At 49.7% G+C, this 16,146-nt stretch overlaps 1 protein-coding gene across 5 annotated transcripts in view; it reads left to right on the forward strand.

The window, feature by feature from the left end:
* Positions 1–15,718, forward strand: part of SLC25A37 (solute carrier family 25 member 37) — a 41,366-nt gene extending 25,648 nt beyond the window's left edge. The window contains exons 2-5 of one of the 5 annotated variants that reach the window (XM_077152815.1): positions 9,780–10,008; positions 10,148–10,153; positions 11,974–12,042; positions 14,511–15,718. In XM_077152815.1, the coding sequence (XP_077008930.1) occupies positions 9,780–10,008; positions 10,148–10,153; positions 11,974–12,042; positions 14,511–15,031 (825 nt within the window). In that variant the 3' untranslated portion in view covers positions 15,032–15,718. Of the gene's footprint in view, positions 1–9,779; positions 10,009–10,033; positions 10,669–11,973; positions 12,043–14,510 lie in introns of those variants that run through there. The other 4 variants (XM_077152812.1, XM_077152811.1, XM_077152813.1 and 1 more) reach the window with 4 other exon arrangements.
* Positions 15,719–16,146: the final 428 nt, after the last annotated feature.

The raw sequence follows: 16,146 nt of genomic DNA on the forward strand, positions 1-16,146 counted from the left end.
ATTTCTCCAGTTCTGCATCTGACATCTTGTCCTTTCTTGTAAGTGGGGTGTTCATAAGCCAGCGGTGTAGACACGGGTCGGCAGAGCCAGTGGGAGAACCTAGTTAGTTGGTTCAGGTTACTAGCAGTGAATTAAATTATTATTATTATTTTTAAAGCAGTCCCACCACTGGAATATTTTTTGAGTATCAGGTTTTTTCCATCACAGTGACCTTCCTGCCCATAGTCTCTGTGGGGCAAATAGTCAGAGCACTTTTCCAGGAGGGAGCATGGGTTTGTCTTCAGCCGGTCACCGTTACCCAGCTCTGTGGTCAGGGCTGTGGAACCTGGCGGAGCCGAGTGACCCCATGGGCCTGGGCTCGCGCCTTGGCCTGTGAGTGCACTTTGCACCAAGGCCTAGAAGGACTGCACCCCCTCAGGAGCTGCGTGGACATTACTCAGTGGGGATTTAGGATGACAAAAAAGTCAAAGTCAGGTGCAAGGGAGGTGGTGCCCATGTGATGGAGCGCGGTTTTAGCAGCATAGACCATTGGGGACGGAACTGTGCTCAGAACTCAACTGTGACCCCTCAGAGTCCACCCCTTCCTGAGAGCTGGTGTAGTCAGACTGCCTGGCTTCCAATCCTGTTCCTGTCCTTACTAGCTTTGTGACCTTGGGGCAAGTCATTTAGCCCTTCTGTGCCTCGGTTTCCTCATGTGTGCAGTGGGGATAGCTAGCTGCTAATATTGCTGTTGTTTTATTATTGTACTTATTTTGTGAATAAGGACATTGCGGCTCAGAGAAGCAAATGGATTCACTTTGGGCCACATAGTCAAATTAGTGCCGGATGTGGGACCAGAACCTGTTACACCCAGCCCCCTGCTCCCTTACTAGGGCAGGGCAAGGTGGGCAGAGGGGACTGCTGGTTCAGACTTCACCCTCCACCTCAGTGCATCCCTTCCCTCACCTTTTCCCAGTGAGGTCACCAGTCCCATGCATGAAATCCCAGCCCTCTGACCTGGAATCTGGGAATGTGTCTCACCTGGAGGGCCTGGGTAATTTGATCCTTTGGGAAGGCCACACTCTGGGTGTTCTGAGCCTGTCCCTGGGACAGTGGGCCTGGGCCAGGCACCGATTCTCCCGCCACAGTATTTTTGGAAGTGGGGAAGGGGAGCAGATCTGGTTTCTGGAGTCAAGCGATGTGCGAATGGCTCTTCCTTTGACCCATCGGTAAAGCCGTGAGCTGCTGCCCGTGGGAAGGGAGGGAGGCCTAAGTGGTGTGCCACGCCATAGGGGCCTTGCAGGTGGCAGCCTGCAGGGTAACCCAGGCGGGAGGACCTTGGCAGCTCCCTTCTCCCCCGGGTGCGGGGGTTTCCCTCGGTGACGCTTGCCATGTGCTCCTCATAGCTCCCACCCCACTGCTGGCCTGCGCAGCAGGTAACTGTGGGAAACATTCGACTATAAATTCCAAACTCCTTAGCAAAGGACTCCGAGCCTCCCAGAGTCTAGCCCCAACCTGCCTCTCTTCCAGCAGACCTTTATGGATCCCCCTCATGCACCAGCTGCTCCCCTCGACCCTGGGCTGGCCTTCCCACCGTACCTTACTGTTGCATGCCTACGGCAGACCTTACCCACCAGCCACAGTGTCCTCAGTTTTCAAATAATGCCAGCACCTTCACCTTCTCCCCTCAGCCAGGATTATTCTGTTCTCTTCCTCTCCCTGCCCTGTTTGCTTTAAAAAATAAATAAATAAAGTGTGATAATATATGTATGTAGCTAAAAAGCCGAATGGAATAGAGGGGATTATAGTGATAGCTCCATTTCTTACTGATCAAAACACTGCCCCTCAAGCGGCCCCTCTTCTGAGCCCCCTTTCCTGGTTTGAGGTCCGGATCTTTACACTGTAACACCCTCCCAGGGCCCATCCCAAGAAGTGGTGTTTTGTGCCAGAGGCTCTTTTTCTAAGAGGGTGGGGAACTTGGCTGAGGTTGTCTTGGTGGAGTTCTTATTTTATGTCGAATGCATGCTGGAAGCTCGTCATGCGGTCATTTTGTCCCCAGAAATGACAGTGGCCCCCAAGTGTGCCCCATATGCACACTAATGCACATATGCACATATGTGCGAGGACTGTGTGCCTGGAGAGTGCGAATGACAGGGTCTGTGTCATCGCGCGTTGCCCCGGGGGGACCGCCACGTACCTATCAGTAAGGAGGCCGAGCAGCCTTTCGGGCTGGTCCCCGGCCTGTAGGAACTCACTTCCTACCCACCCGCCCCTCTAAATCTGGGCGACGTGAACACTGACGCAAGCCTGGGGCTTCTTAGGGTTGAGGTAGGGAAATTGATGTAGATTTAGCTGGGGGTGAGTGTGCCACCGAGTCTCGTGATCACTTTGTTTTGTCTTGGTAGAACTTTTTTTGACTGATTTTCCAGCTAGAGGACCCTTTTGCTTGCTCCAAAACAGTGGTTCTCAACAAGGGCTTTTCAGAATGACTGGGGAGGTTTTTTCCAAAATGTATCCCCCTGGAACTCCCCTTGCACCACCCCTCCCAGAATCAGCTGATCAGATTCTGAGCAGCAGAGCAGATAAACCTAATCATTTCCTCCCGTCCCCTCTTTTGTGGAGGGTGGGGTGGGGCAGTGACAGCTTTTGAGGAATCCTTTTTCTCTTGTTGTTCCAAGAGGACCAAGTTTTCCTTCTGGTGTGTGTGCATATAATAAAGTATATTATTCTCTTTGTGTGTGTGTGTGTGTGTGTGTGTGTGTGTGTGTGTGTGTTTGCTAATTTGGGAGATGTAAAAAAGGTGTGCTTTGGGCTTATTGATATTTGAAATGCCCTGAATATTATAGTCCCCCAGGAAGGACTTCCTGCGTGCCTCCCTTCGTGGCTGATGTGTGGGTGGTAAAGGTGCCGACTGGTGTCCCCAGTTTTGATGATTGCACGTGGTCCCCGAGGGCGAGGACTCGCCGCTGAGAGTCCATCTTCCGTCAGGGAGGACAGTGAGGCAGTGGCTTCCGCGCGGGTGCCACGGGGAGCGGGACGGAGCACAGAGAGTTGTGCCAAGCGTGCTGTTTCCTCGACGTGGTCTGGGCGTCTTCCTGTGCAGTGGTGCCTCCTAAGGATCTTGGAAGGTGAGATAGGCCTTTCCAAGACTGAGGCGAGGTTTGTGGCTTCCCTCCGGAAGACCATCCTCTCCGCAGACTCAGAGCCCTGGGCCAAAGCAGCTCTTCCTCCCGGCCACGAGCTTGCTCTGTGGCCTGGTACTTCGGTGTGGGAGACCGCTGGGCAGGACCAGCCGCCCTGGCCCGAGGCTCTGCCATGGAGGGCCGTTGACAGAGCTGGCCTGGGGTGTCTTGAGAGCCACAAGCGGATCCCAGGACACGGGGCACACAGTGCTGAGGGTGACCCAAGGTGGGGCTGGCTGGACTGGCGGCCAGGGGGCTGAAGGACCTCGCTCTGCAGTGAGCCGTGGGGCTCGGGAGGTGGGGTGGGCCGGCGGTTTGGCTCAGGCAGTTTCCTGTGGTTTGATTTAGTGAACCTCAGTGGTCCTTGGGAACAACGGGCAGCAAGGACAGGGTTAAACTTGCCAATTTGATTTCTGATTCTGAAGCAGATATGGACGACAGCTGCTGACGTTATTCAGCACTTTTTTTTTTTTTTCCTAGCACTTTCTCAGTGCCTAAACCTTCCTTTCTTCCTCTGGGAGAAAGTCTGAAACAGAGATTCTTGGCCAGCCTTACCGAGCTCAGGTTGGAGCTGTGCCTGCCTTCTGTATCGTGATATTTGCTTGTCCCACCTGGACCCTGACCCCGGGCGGGCACGTCCCTGCCCAGCCTCCACCTTGGAGGTGGATGAATGAACGGATTTTTGCATTATCTTGTCCTGGTTGTCGAAGTGCCAAATGTACTTCGGATATGGGAAATTTTTTATATTACCATTTGTTCTGGTTTTTAATCTTTAAGATATTGGGAAAGGAGGGCTGGGCATCACCAGTTGCCTCTGGGAGGGATGCTGCAGAGGTGGGGGCTGGGCTGGGCTGTCCACGAGGCCCCCTGCCATGCTCGGCTCTCTTTCCTTCCCTGGCCCTCATCTAGGCCCAGGTCCCGTGACTCCTTTGGATCCAGGTTCCTACTGAAAAGGCAGGGCCTAGGCGCTGTCTCCCCAGGGCCCTGGGGGCTCCTGTTACCTGATCTTGTGAGTAAGAATGAAAAGCTCACCTGGGCCAGAACACGCGTTTTCCACTCTCCTTCCTCCTCCCCTCGTAAGTGAACAGGTAAACAAGCAGGCGTTCCTTGTTCTGTTTTCTTAGGTGAGAATTCAGTAAGGCCCTGGCCCCTCACTCCAATCTAGCCTCGCTGGGGGGCTTACAGAGCCGCTTAAATGAAGATCCAGAGTTGGCCTCACCGAGTCCTTGTTTGACGGAGTCGCCTACAGGATCGTAATTCGAGAGACAGGGGGAGCTTGCTTAGGGTCGTGGAGTGGCAGGTCCAGGCCAGGGGCCCAGCTCCCTTCCGTCCCCCCTGGCCCCTCTACTCAGCAGGTGTGAAGCAACCCCTGATGGCATGTAGCAGAGGCCCCCCTTCGTCTGCCGCTCACGCCTCTTGCCAGTTCTCCTCCTGGGGCTGAGGACAGCCACCTGGGTCCAGACCTGCCCCTGAGTGCCACTCTCTGTACCGACTGCCAGGAATCTTTCCGACACCCAGACCCCATCTCTGCACTCGCTGCCCCGGGGCCTCGCCACTGGCTGCAGCTGTGCTTTCTAAAGTGTGTCCTAGGGCGTAACTGCCCATGAAATGAAATAAGGCTTCCATTGCTAAAGAAGTTTAAGACGTGCCTTAATGTTAAACAGGTTTCTGTCCTTCCAGGGTCTTTAATAGGTGAATGTGCGTTATACATTTATAAGAGGCAAGAATTAAAATGCAAAAAATGGTAATTTATTAAAAGGAAATTATCAGGCAAAACTGAAACTCGTTCTCTCGCTCCCTGACTTTTTTTAAAAAAAACTCTGCTTCCTCTCTGCCCATTTCGATTCATTCATTTTCTTTTTCCTCTCCCTCTCTCCCTGACTTTATCTCCTTCTCTGATCTATAAGGTAGATAAAAATGCCCAGCCCTTATTTTTACATTTTCAGGCAGTCACCAGTAAAAGAATTTGGTATCATTCTCCCAGGTTTTGGCCACTTCTGTCCCTCTCTCCTTTTCTTCTAAGAAAACTCCTGTGACTTTTACCCTGACCCCTGGTGTGAGGTTAGTTACTCCAGGTGTCTTCTCTGAATTCCTTTTCTGTACTCAGGTGGCCTGTGCCATTTTTCTCTTACTGTACCCATTACCCACTTTCCTTTTTTACTTCCCAGTTTTTATTCCTTTATATCCCCCGTGCCAGACCCGGGGCCTTACCCAGTGGGTGTTCATAGAGGCAGGTCGAATAAAGTTGCCATGGGACAAAAGGGGCTCTGGGCCAAAATTTGACCAATGTGGCAGTGGTGGACCCAGAAGGGGCTTGTCCGGGCACTCCTCCATGCCCACCTGTCACTTGCCCTTGCCCCAGCTGTGGAAGCCAAGATTTGGACTATGGACACATGTCATTAAACGGGGCCTGCCCTGGAGCAGACCACTCCCTGACGTCAGAGAAATCCACTGAGGGTGCAAAGATAATTCAGAAGTCCTTTTCTTTTCCATAACAGGATGGTATGTTTTGCTTCAATAATATTTACTCCTCCAACTGCCCTACCCCAAATATAAAATAGTGGTGGTGGTAGGGGTGGTGGCGGCGGCAGCAAAATCCCAAATCGTGATATCCAGCCTCCAGCTGGCACATGTGAACAGGTTTGTAAAGGAGAAACCCTCCGGATGACTTCACATATATAAAGGGTGGGGGCAGAGAGGCATTTGGTAATGATCGCCTGCCAGCGTACCAGGTGTTTCACCTGGTTATCTAACTCCGGCTTCCGACGGTGCTATGCAGTACTGTTACAGGCCAGGACCACCAGCCCCCAAGATTAAAGTGCCTGCTGGTGGTCCCAGAGCTGAAACTGGGGTTGACGTCTGTTAGGCTGCCTCTAAAGCCTTGGTGCCGTCTTCCCACTGTTTCCTGTTTCTGCCCACTTCTCCTCCGTCCCCACTGCCCTTCTCCCAACCCCTCCCTACTCACCTAAAACCAAAGCAGAATCCTTGACTCCCAAGGCTGGATAGACCCTTATTAGAAAGTATTGGAGCTAAAAGGGGCTTATTCTCCTTCAGTGTTTCTCCAGCCTAGATCATCATCAGAGTCATCTGGGGAATTGAGAAAGAGGTTTTGAGTCCACGGTTGTTGAGGTGGTACCTACAGATTATTTTTAAACATTTCCCAGGTATTACTGTTAAACTTTAGGGACCCCCTGCTGTGATCCTCCCCTTCATTTTCCATTTGAGGACAGTGAGGACCAGAGAGATGAGACGCTTCGGTGAAGGCCACTCTGCTCTCGTTGGAGGCCAAGGGAGGTCCAGAATCCAGCCTCTCAACTTCCAGGGTGGCATTCTGCACATTACCTCATGCTGCCACTCCCACCCACACATGAGTCTTTTGTTTCTACCAGTTATGCTCTGTTTTAATTTCCTAGCAACTAAAACAAATACCATACAATACGTTGGCTTAAGGATGGGAATTTATTGGCTCATGATTTTGAGGCATCAGCAAGGCGATGCTTTCTCCCTAAGACGCTTCCGTTCTGGAGCTGGCCACTGCGGATCCTTCGTCCTTGGCTGTTCTGTCACATGGCGGTACACATGGCCATGTCTCCTTTCTCTTCCAGGTTCTGTTGGCTTCCAGCTTCTGGCAGCTTCTTGGATTAAGGCCTACCCTCATTTAGTTTGGGCACAACTTTTAACAACTATCTTCAAAGGTCCTACATACAAATGGATTCACAGCACCAGGGGTTGGGACCTGAATGCGCCTTTAGTGGGGGGCATGATTTAGTGCCCAGTAGGCTCCAGGGAGGGCCTTGGACCATAGACTGGTCTTACAGACCCTGGCAGGACCAGAGATCCCACCTTGTCCCAGGTTGGAAGCTGGGGAAGGAGGATGTGACCCGGGAGCGAGGCAGGGTCTCACCCACCCCTGGAGAAATGCTGCTTCAGCCCTTTCCCTGAGGCTTGATGTCCTCTTGTCTGGGAACTGACTGTCACGAGCCACCCCATGATGACAGGTCTAAGTTAGGCCCTGAGAACAGGCTGGCTTCGCTCTGCTTATGGTTCAGTAGCTCAAACCCAGGCGTGAGATGGCAGTGAAATGTGGGCTTTTTATCAATAAAGAGCGTGATAAAAAGCAATGAGAAGGACAGGTAAGTCCAAGAGAGCAGGTGTGTCATGTTTGGTGAAATAAACTAAGATACATAGGCCCTCTTCACCTCAGGTGGAATTCTAAGTGGCGTTTGTTTGCGCATGCATTTGACAAATATTTATTGGGCACCCATTATGAGTTAGACACGGTACTAGGCACTGGAGATTGCAGTGAACGAGACAGACACCTGCCTGCCTGGAGCTTCAACCACTGGAGGGTTTGTTTTCAAACCACATTACAGTACTTATCCTCTCAATGAGTTGCCTCCATTCAGCCCCTTGAATCACTTGATGAATTATCATTAACAATAATAATAGTAACAGACCTGTATTATCTCATTTAACTTTCTCAACCACCTTCCCAAACGAGGACAGTAAAGCTCCCAGGGGTTAACTCCTCTGCCCAGGATCATGCCATAAAAGATGGAATGTGAGTTCGATCCCAGTTCTCGGTTCTTTTTTTTTTTTTTTTTTTTTTTTTAAAGGAAAGACAGAGAGAAGGAAGGAAGGATAGAAGGAAGGAAGGAAGGAAGAAAGGGAAACATTTTTTAAACATTTTCTTGTTTTTTATTGTATTCTGTTTCTTCCGTTTTTGTTACATGGGCTGGGGCCGGGAATCGAACCGAGGTCCTCCGGCATAGCAGGCAAGCACTTTGCCCGCTGAGCCACCGCGGCCCGCCCCAGTTCTCGGTTCTTGACCACTACATTGTCCTGCCTCCTGGATGAGGCCCTGGCTTTTCCTCCGGGGCAGTTATAAGAAAAAAGCCTGGTAAAATACAAAACTCCATTGGCTCTCAACTCGAGCAATTTGAAATCTCTTGTAGAATTGAGTGCTAGAGGACCTCCGCCTTTCCTGAAGAATCAGTCTTGCCTCTTGCTTTCCAAAACGAATGCTTGGCCTGTGACACACGTCTTCCTTTGGCCTGGGTAGCAGCACATGCAGGCACAGGGGAGGTTCCAGGACAGCGATCCAGGGACCCTCTGTTGTTGGTGCATTCTCCCCCTTCTTCCATATTCTTGTTTGCTTAGAAAGTATCCTCCGTGGTAAAGCCACCACAAGTCCTTTGTGCAAAGGGTTAGAAAACATCCCCACCGGGCAATCCCCCAAATCACCGCCCAAGGGTCTACACCAGTCTGTGGCAGGAAAGAAGGGAGTTTTCAAGAAAGCTAAATTTAATTTTAAGAAGCATTTCATTATCAGTGTAGACTTTCTTGACTTTCTCTTTTAAGTATTAGAGTGCCCTTTTAGGAAATGATGATTATAATAGAGGGTGGTGGTGATTGCTGCTTATGTTTTATTGTTGTTTTAATGTCCTTTCTTAGTAAAATATAAAGTTGGCACCCATGTGCCCAGTTTCTTTATGGCTTTAGTAGCCTGGGAAAATCTGAAAGTCGTGGGACCACTCATTTAGGTCATTGGTTTCCACATTGTTCCTCGGGACCGCTGGTCCCTTCACCTCTTATCCACTCAGGGAAGCCCGTCTTGTTCCTTGTCATATATTAGGTTTTGTGTCTGATTTTGTTTGGAGAGAAAAGGATATCCCTGCCAAAAGTCAGAGATCTCTCCTCAAGGCTGTGTGTGTGGAGGAAGAAATGCAACTGCTTTTCAGGGCTGAGCCAGCCCAGTCTTTCTCCTGCCTCCTGTTTCCTTCTTCAGTGCCTGTCACCCCTGGGTGGTGAGATGGAGATGACAGAGCTCTGGAAAGCCGCTCCCTGCCCTGGAGGAGACAAGAAGAAATTAAGACCATTTGACTATATTTAACCTTTGTGGTTTTTTTTTTGTTTGTTTGTTGGTTGGTTTGCACAGGCAGTCTCCTGGATTCGAACCCACGTCTCTTGGCTTGACAGGCAAGAATTCTTGCCACTGAGCCACCCCCATTTAACTATATTTAAATCCTAACTTGTAAAGACAAAATGTAAAAAAGTAGAGGAGAGCAGGAAGCGAGGGCTGGAGGATTCAGCCGGGAGAGTCCGCTGTAGGGCTGAAAAGGGGCGGTCAGCATAGGCAGATTTCAGGTGGTGACAATGGAGAAGGCTTTAGAACTGGAGTGGGAGCCACAGGATAATAAATCATTCTTATGTGTATCTAGGACCCTTTATTAGGGGGATTCACAGGCACTGTTGCATTTGATGCTTGCAACAACCCTGTTTTTTAAGTCGAAGGTCCTGCGGCCCAGAGAGGTTAGGGATTCACCAGAGGCCACACAGCTTTGCACTTGGCAGGGCAAGGCCATTCTAGGCCAAATCTGCCCTCATCCTTTGCACCCTGCCCTTGAAATTCATGAGCTGCATGAATGTGTGTACATGTATGTGGGTGGAGTACTCCAGGAGAGATGGGATGAATGTCGTTTTCTTCACCAAGAAATCCTCGAAGGTGATGAAAGACCATTTTTTTTCTCGCCTTCTCTCACTCCCTGGGCCTTCTTTTCCTCGAGACCGAGACCGTCCTCAGTAACCCCCATTCTACCGTTTTCTCTCCTCCCGCAGACACGAATGCAGAGTCTGCAGCCTGACCCCAAAGCCCAGTACTCAAGCGTCTACGGAGCCCTCAAGAAGATCGTGCGGACCGAAGGCGTCTGGAGGCCCCTGCGCGGCATCAACGTGATGGTGATGGGGGCGGGGCCGGCCCACGCCATGTACTTTGCCTGCTATGAAAACATGAAAAGGACTTTAAATGATGCTTTCCACCACCGAGGAAACAGCCACCTGGCCAATGGTATTTTGAAAGCGTTTGTCCGGAGTTAGAAAGCTTCTCTTCTTCAACAGACCCTTCTTCCCCAGGGTGCGAGTCCCTGCGGCCCGGCAGCCCAACCCTCGTCTCCGGCACGCACGCTCATGCGTGCAGAACTCCAGAGCCGTGTGTGTGTGTGTGTGTACCCACACCCGAACACACTTACACATACGCACACACGCACACACACATACACACACACTATTGTTGTTTTTTTTCTTCCGTTCCCCTCTTCTATTTTCTGAAGCCTGGGGAAACTGGTGACAGAGGTGTTTCGGTTTTTATTGTTGTGCGGGCTTTTTTTGTTGGTTTGTTTGTTTTGGCTGTTGTTGTTTTTTTTTAACATTCACAAAAGCAATTAATGATCAGACATAGGAAAAAAACAAACCCTGACTAGAAACCTCAAAAACAAAACATTTGAACGCTGGATTCAGAAAAAAAAAAAAAAAAAGCTATCTGGACAGCTTCTTTGAGACTATTTAAAAACTGGTACAACAGGTCTCTACAGCATCAAGATCTAACTAAGCTTTAAAAGGTCAAGAAGTTTTATGGCTGACAAAGGATTTACTCCAGCGCAGACGACTTTTCCCACCTTAAGCTTCTGGGGATTTGGGAATTTTACTCCTCCCTCTTCTCTTCAAGCAAGCAAGGGCTGAAATTGTTTTGCCTTGTTTTGTTGTTTTGAGGGGAGCGAGGCGGGATGGGGGGAGGGTTGGGCGTTTGCATGCAGCTCTTAAACATGTGGCATGTTTTACTGGGCCAGGCAGAGCGGTTACTTTTTCCTCTTGGGTGGATTTGGCTTTTGTTTGTTTTTTTTGTTTCTTTGGGTATGGAACGGGAATATGGATAGCAGCACGAGGGATATTTATTTTGACAAAACTCTTAATCACAGAGGTAGATGCGGCCAGCAAAGCTTCCCCCTCCCCCCACACTTGCTTTCCCGTTTAAAATTTGGCCATTAGTTGCATTTATTGAGATGGCCGTGGCTCTTCATGCCCTCTCAGTAAATGCTGTCCCCGCCTCTGGGTCATTGGGACCATCGTTTTGGTGCCTCGAGTACCGGGCCCTTTGCATGGGGTTTGACAGAGCCCAGTTTATGCCAAGTTCTGCCCCGGGTTCCTGTGGCCTTCTGGGTATGCTGTGGTTGCATTTGTGCCTTTCCTGGAGATAATTATGCATGAGGGTAGGGTAGGGTATGCACTTTTAAGGAATTGCCCTGGTGCCCTTCATTCCTTCCACCTTCCAGTGGTAATTTTAAATACTTGACAGTGTCACCACAGAGGGAGGAAACTCAAAGCCGAAAGTAAAATTCCAGGCCTGGTTTAGACTTTTAAAATCCCTGGTTCTCGAAACCAGGCCAGTTGAGAACTCTGGATGGGATTTGCCGTCTCCTGAGATAAGGCATTTTATTTGCCCACTGACCCTGGAAGTCCACCGTATGCAGATCTTCCTGACATCCTTTCCCTCTGTCCATCTTCTTAAGAAGGCTGGGATTTTACTGATTAAAGATTCTTAAAGCGTTCCCTTCTGATTTCCCCCCTTTCATCCGTAAACATGATATTACTCCTTTGATTGTCCCAGCTTAAGGGCAGAGTGTGAGTTACTCTGTTGACATGAGGGAGGGACAGGGATAAGTAAAATCCAGATGGTGGAAAAAGCCACAGAGTGTTTCCTGGGTACCATCCATTTTAGCAGGTCTAGCCCTTTCCCAGGGTTGAAACTAAGGTTTCTACTACAGGATTAAAATGTGAATGATTATGCCTATCAGTCTTCCCTGCCTTTATCCAGTATTTTCCATGATTGTTTTTTGGGTTTTCAGAGTCAACTCCCAACTTGCTGGAGTTGGTGGTGAATGTTGCTTCCTAGAAAGCCAGGTCCCGGCGCCCGCCCAATGTTAGGCTCCCGGAACTTGCTGAGAATGTCTTGATTCCAGAGGGTAATTTTATGGAGTTTGTTTTGCAGGGATAGCTGGGAGTATGGCCACCCTGCTCCACGATGCGGTAATGAATCCAGCAGAAGGTAATGTTTTATGGTCCCAGGGAAGAGCTTTAGGGGATGTGCAAAGGGGTAGGACAGAAGGGGGGCCGGGACAAAAGGTGGGGAAAGAGAGCTCCTGCTCCCTAGCCAGAGCCTGCAAGATTCTTTATCACGTGGTTAAAGGCCTCCAGAAGGTTCCAAAGCACTTGAGCTTTGCGGTACTGCCGTTCTCTAGAACCACCCACAGCATCACAGTCGCCTGGGAAGTTGTTAGAAGTGCAGACTCTCGGGCCCTGCCCCAAGCTCCAGAATCCAAGTGCCTGGGCTTGGGGAGCGGAAATCTGTTTTGATAAGCTCACCTGACATTTATCCCTGCTTTTGCACTACTCTGAAACCTGTGTGCACGTGTGAACACACACGTACGGTTCTGGCCCACGTTAACATTTATTAGCCCTAAGACGAACTTAGGGGAAGCCTGTCAAAGGTCTTCATTAGGACTTGTGCTTATTTGGCTTTTAATTTTTAATTTGAAATTCTTTGGAGGGAAAATTTCAAAATATATACAGATGTAGAGAATGGTATTATAAACGCCCATATATCTGTCACTCTGCTTCCAGAGAACGTTTTGTCATTATATTTTAACCATTTCCCCTCACATTTCCCCCTCACATCTCTCCCCTCCCCTCCCCGCCGTTGAATTTCTGGAGTATGATAAAGTAAATCCCAGCTGTGGATGTTTGAGTATTCAGCTTTTTATATATGCTAGCATCTGTCCTTAACCAGTGAGGGTCTGAGACGTTTGGGCCTGGGCCTGGGTCGGCTTTGGGCTGGGTTATTCTCAATCCAACAGTGACTTCAGGTGATATACAGAGCTCCTTCCATCTTCCCCCTGCGTCTGCACATGGTCCCTTGCCAGAAGGGAGACTTGGAGATAAAAGGTTTCAACAGTTTTCGACGTTTTGAGTCTCATGTTCTAAGTGTGTAGTTTTTTTGTCTTTTAAGGTTAGATATATATATTTTGCCCTCTGCTGCCTCCCCGCGTCCTCGCAGTTGAGGGACTTGTTCTGACCTTCAGGGATGTGGCAAGTCAGGTTGAGGAGTGGGGAGGCGTCCTTACCTGTGTGGTGCTGAGGGTTTACCATGGCACGGGGCGGGAGGAAGGTGGCCATTTCACTCTGGTTTTCTTGCGCGCGGGCTGAGACGTGCCGGAGGGACTGAGACGTGCCGGAGGGACTGATAACTCTTTTCCCTTTTTCTTTTGAAAAAAGGAAAACTCAGAAAGAACCCATCATCTTTCTAAAGAGATGTGACAGGCTTAAGTAAACTTAACCTGTCCTCACGGCTTGTCGTGGAATTAGGTGTTCAAGATAGAGTGTACTTCGGGGCCAGGAAAGATTATCCTAAGAGAATAAACCAGTTAGAGGTGTTCCTAGGTAGGCAGAGAGGGGGAAGTGGGGCGGGAAAAGCCACTGTGAAGTATAGTTCAGAGAAAAACATAATCCCCCACCACCACCAAAAAAAAGAAGTCACACTGTTAGTGCTGACGTGTTACAAAACTTGGGCTTTTTGTTTTTTAGGCATTTCATACAGGGACCTGGTCAGTGACCAGGCCATGGGTTTTGTTTAGTTTTTGTTTAAAGGAGAAGAAAGTGAGGCCCAACTCCCTGCCCCCTCCTTGCTGTCACTGTTATTGATAAGGTCTTTATTTCTTTAAAAGGAAAGGAAAGCGCAGTGTCTGTATTTGACAACCTGGTGGTTGGGGGAGGGGGGTGGGTAGTGAAATCATTCAAACCTTAAACCTCAAGGGCCACAGTTAGTCGCACTTCCTCGTGTCCTTTGAACCACCAGTTGGTTTTGTATTAAAGCCAGTGTCTTCATTGGGGTTGTCATTGAACTCTTGGGCAGACATAATTCTCGTGTCTCTTCCGAAAGGACTGTGTGACAAAGAAGCCAAAAGAAAAAAAGCAACACTGTCAGGGGTACAGACCACTCAAACTAAGTGACGGGGAAAGAGTCCAGTAGATGTATTAGGGATGGAGGAGGGCAGAGGGGCCTGAGGAGCTTCGATTCGTGGTGGGTGCCAAAGGTTACTGCCAGGGCCGGCCAGGATCTGACCGAGCGCGTCTGGTTGGAAGCACCTGTGTGGTTTAGGGGCCACCGGAACCAAAACTCAAGCAGGTAAAACTCAAGAGAAGTCACTCGCTGGCACTGGGGTTTGAAGACGCATCTTTAAAGAAATGGGGTTGCCTGGAGCTGGCCTGGATGGGGCAGCGTGTGTGTGTGTGTGTGTGTGTGTGTGTGTGTGTGTGTGTGTGTGTGTGTGTGTGTGTGTGTGTGTGTGTGTGTGCTGTGTGCTAGCTCTTTGTGACGTTTTGGCGTGTCTAACTTGCTCGTTTCTCTTTATGGCTTGGCTCCTCTTTGCACCCTGACCTGGGGTGGGGCCATACCCAACCCACCTGACCGCTCCCTGCTCTTCGGACTGCCCCGCGGCCTGACAACACCACCACCAGTTGTGAAGCAGCGCATGCAGATGTTTAACTCGCCCTACCGGTCAGCCCTCAGCTGCATCCGGACAGTGTGGAGGACGGAGGGCTTGGGAGCCTTCTACCGGAGTTACACCACGCAGCTGACCATGAACATTCCTTTCCAGTCCATCCACTTCATCACCTACGAATTCCTGCAGGAGTGGGTCAACCCGCACAGGAGCTACAACCCGCAGTCCCACATCATCTCCGGCGGCCTGGCTGGGGCCATCGCCGCAGCAGCCACCACCCCCCTGGACGTCTGTAAGACCCTGCTCAACACTCAGGAGAACGTGGCGCTGTCCCTGGCCAACATCAGCGGCCGCCTGTCGGGCATGGCCAATGCTTTCCGGACAGTGTACCAGCTCAACGGCCTGCCCGGCTACTTCAAAGGGGTGCAGGCCCGGGTCATCTACCAGATGCCATCCACTGCCATCTCCTGGTCCGTCTATGAGTTTTTCAAGTACTTCCTCACGAAGCACAAGCTGGAGAACCGAACTCCGTACTAAAGGAGCAGGCGGTGGGAAGTGATTTCCAGAATCTCTGGTTTTTTGAAAGGCTTCCCCTGCCTGGTTCCAATCCCGTGTCCTCACACCCAGATTGCTTTCTGCCGGGTGTTCACTGTGGGCCTTGGGCTCCCCGACGCCTTAGAAAGAGGGGAAGACACAACAGCCACTCACCAGGAGGGCATTGGCAGGGAGACCTAAAGCCCTGGTGGGGGGGGGGGTGAGATTTCACAAGGGGAGGGAGAAACCACGTTTTCTTTTCTTCCCCTAAAAGGAATGTAGCTTTTCTGCTTCACTGCAGCAGCCATCCTTCCCCCCAAGCTCCCCCTCCCCAAAGCTTAGATAACACGGGAGGGAAGAAAAGGTGCAGTGATTGAAAACATTAAAGAAAAAATGTATGTATATAAAAAGTTCCAGTACACAGTATAAAATAGATGGATAATGTTTATCCTTTATTTTTCTATGTAGAAGTTTTTGAATTTGTGTGTGTGCCTGTGCGCGTGTATAAGTAGTATTGCAGCTGGGACTATAAAGCTGTTTTTAAGATATAAAGGCCCGAATTCTTCCACCAGGTTAAGTCCAAAAAGGCACCAAAGTAACCTGATTAAATCGCTGAATGTGACCTAAAATTGTGTTTAGCTCCCAGATAGAAGTTTCACTTGAATGTAAAATAATAAACATTAAAGTTTATATTTTGAATTTCTCTTTTCATGGGGAAAAAAAAAGGTACGTTGAAAAAACTATCAAAATACCAATACTTCACTTCTAGCGAATTCTTGATGTCCCTTTTTCTTTTATTCAGTCAGTCACCTTCATGTGCCTTTTCTCTTTGTCTTTCCTAAAAATTCCAGGACCAAAGATCTAGACCTGGAACATTCTACCGTGCTGTATACACACACACACACACACACACACACACACACACACTGGATGGCACAATCTCTCCAACACTTTAGAACAGTGGACTCCAGCGGAATTATTACCCGTTTTAAACCCACTGAGACAGACCATCTCCTTCCCTTTGTTTTGAGTGATATGCATGCCTGCCTCCCTGGGTCGGCACTTACTCAGACCTTGAAGTGTGAACATTGGCTTCTTGTGGTCTGGGTAATTTGGAT

Source organism: Tamandua tetradactyla, chromosome 3 (assembly GCF_023851605.1).
Source record: "Tamandua tetradactyla isolate mTamTet1 chromosome 3, mTamTet1.pri, whole genome shotgun sequence".
Lineage (NCBI taxonomy): Eukaryota > Metazoa > Chordata > Mammalia > Pilosa > Myrmecophagidae > Tamandua > Tamandua tetradactyla.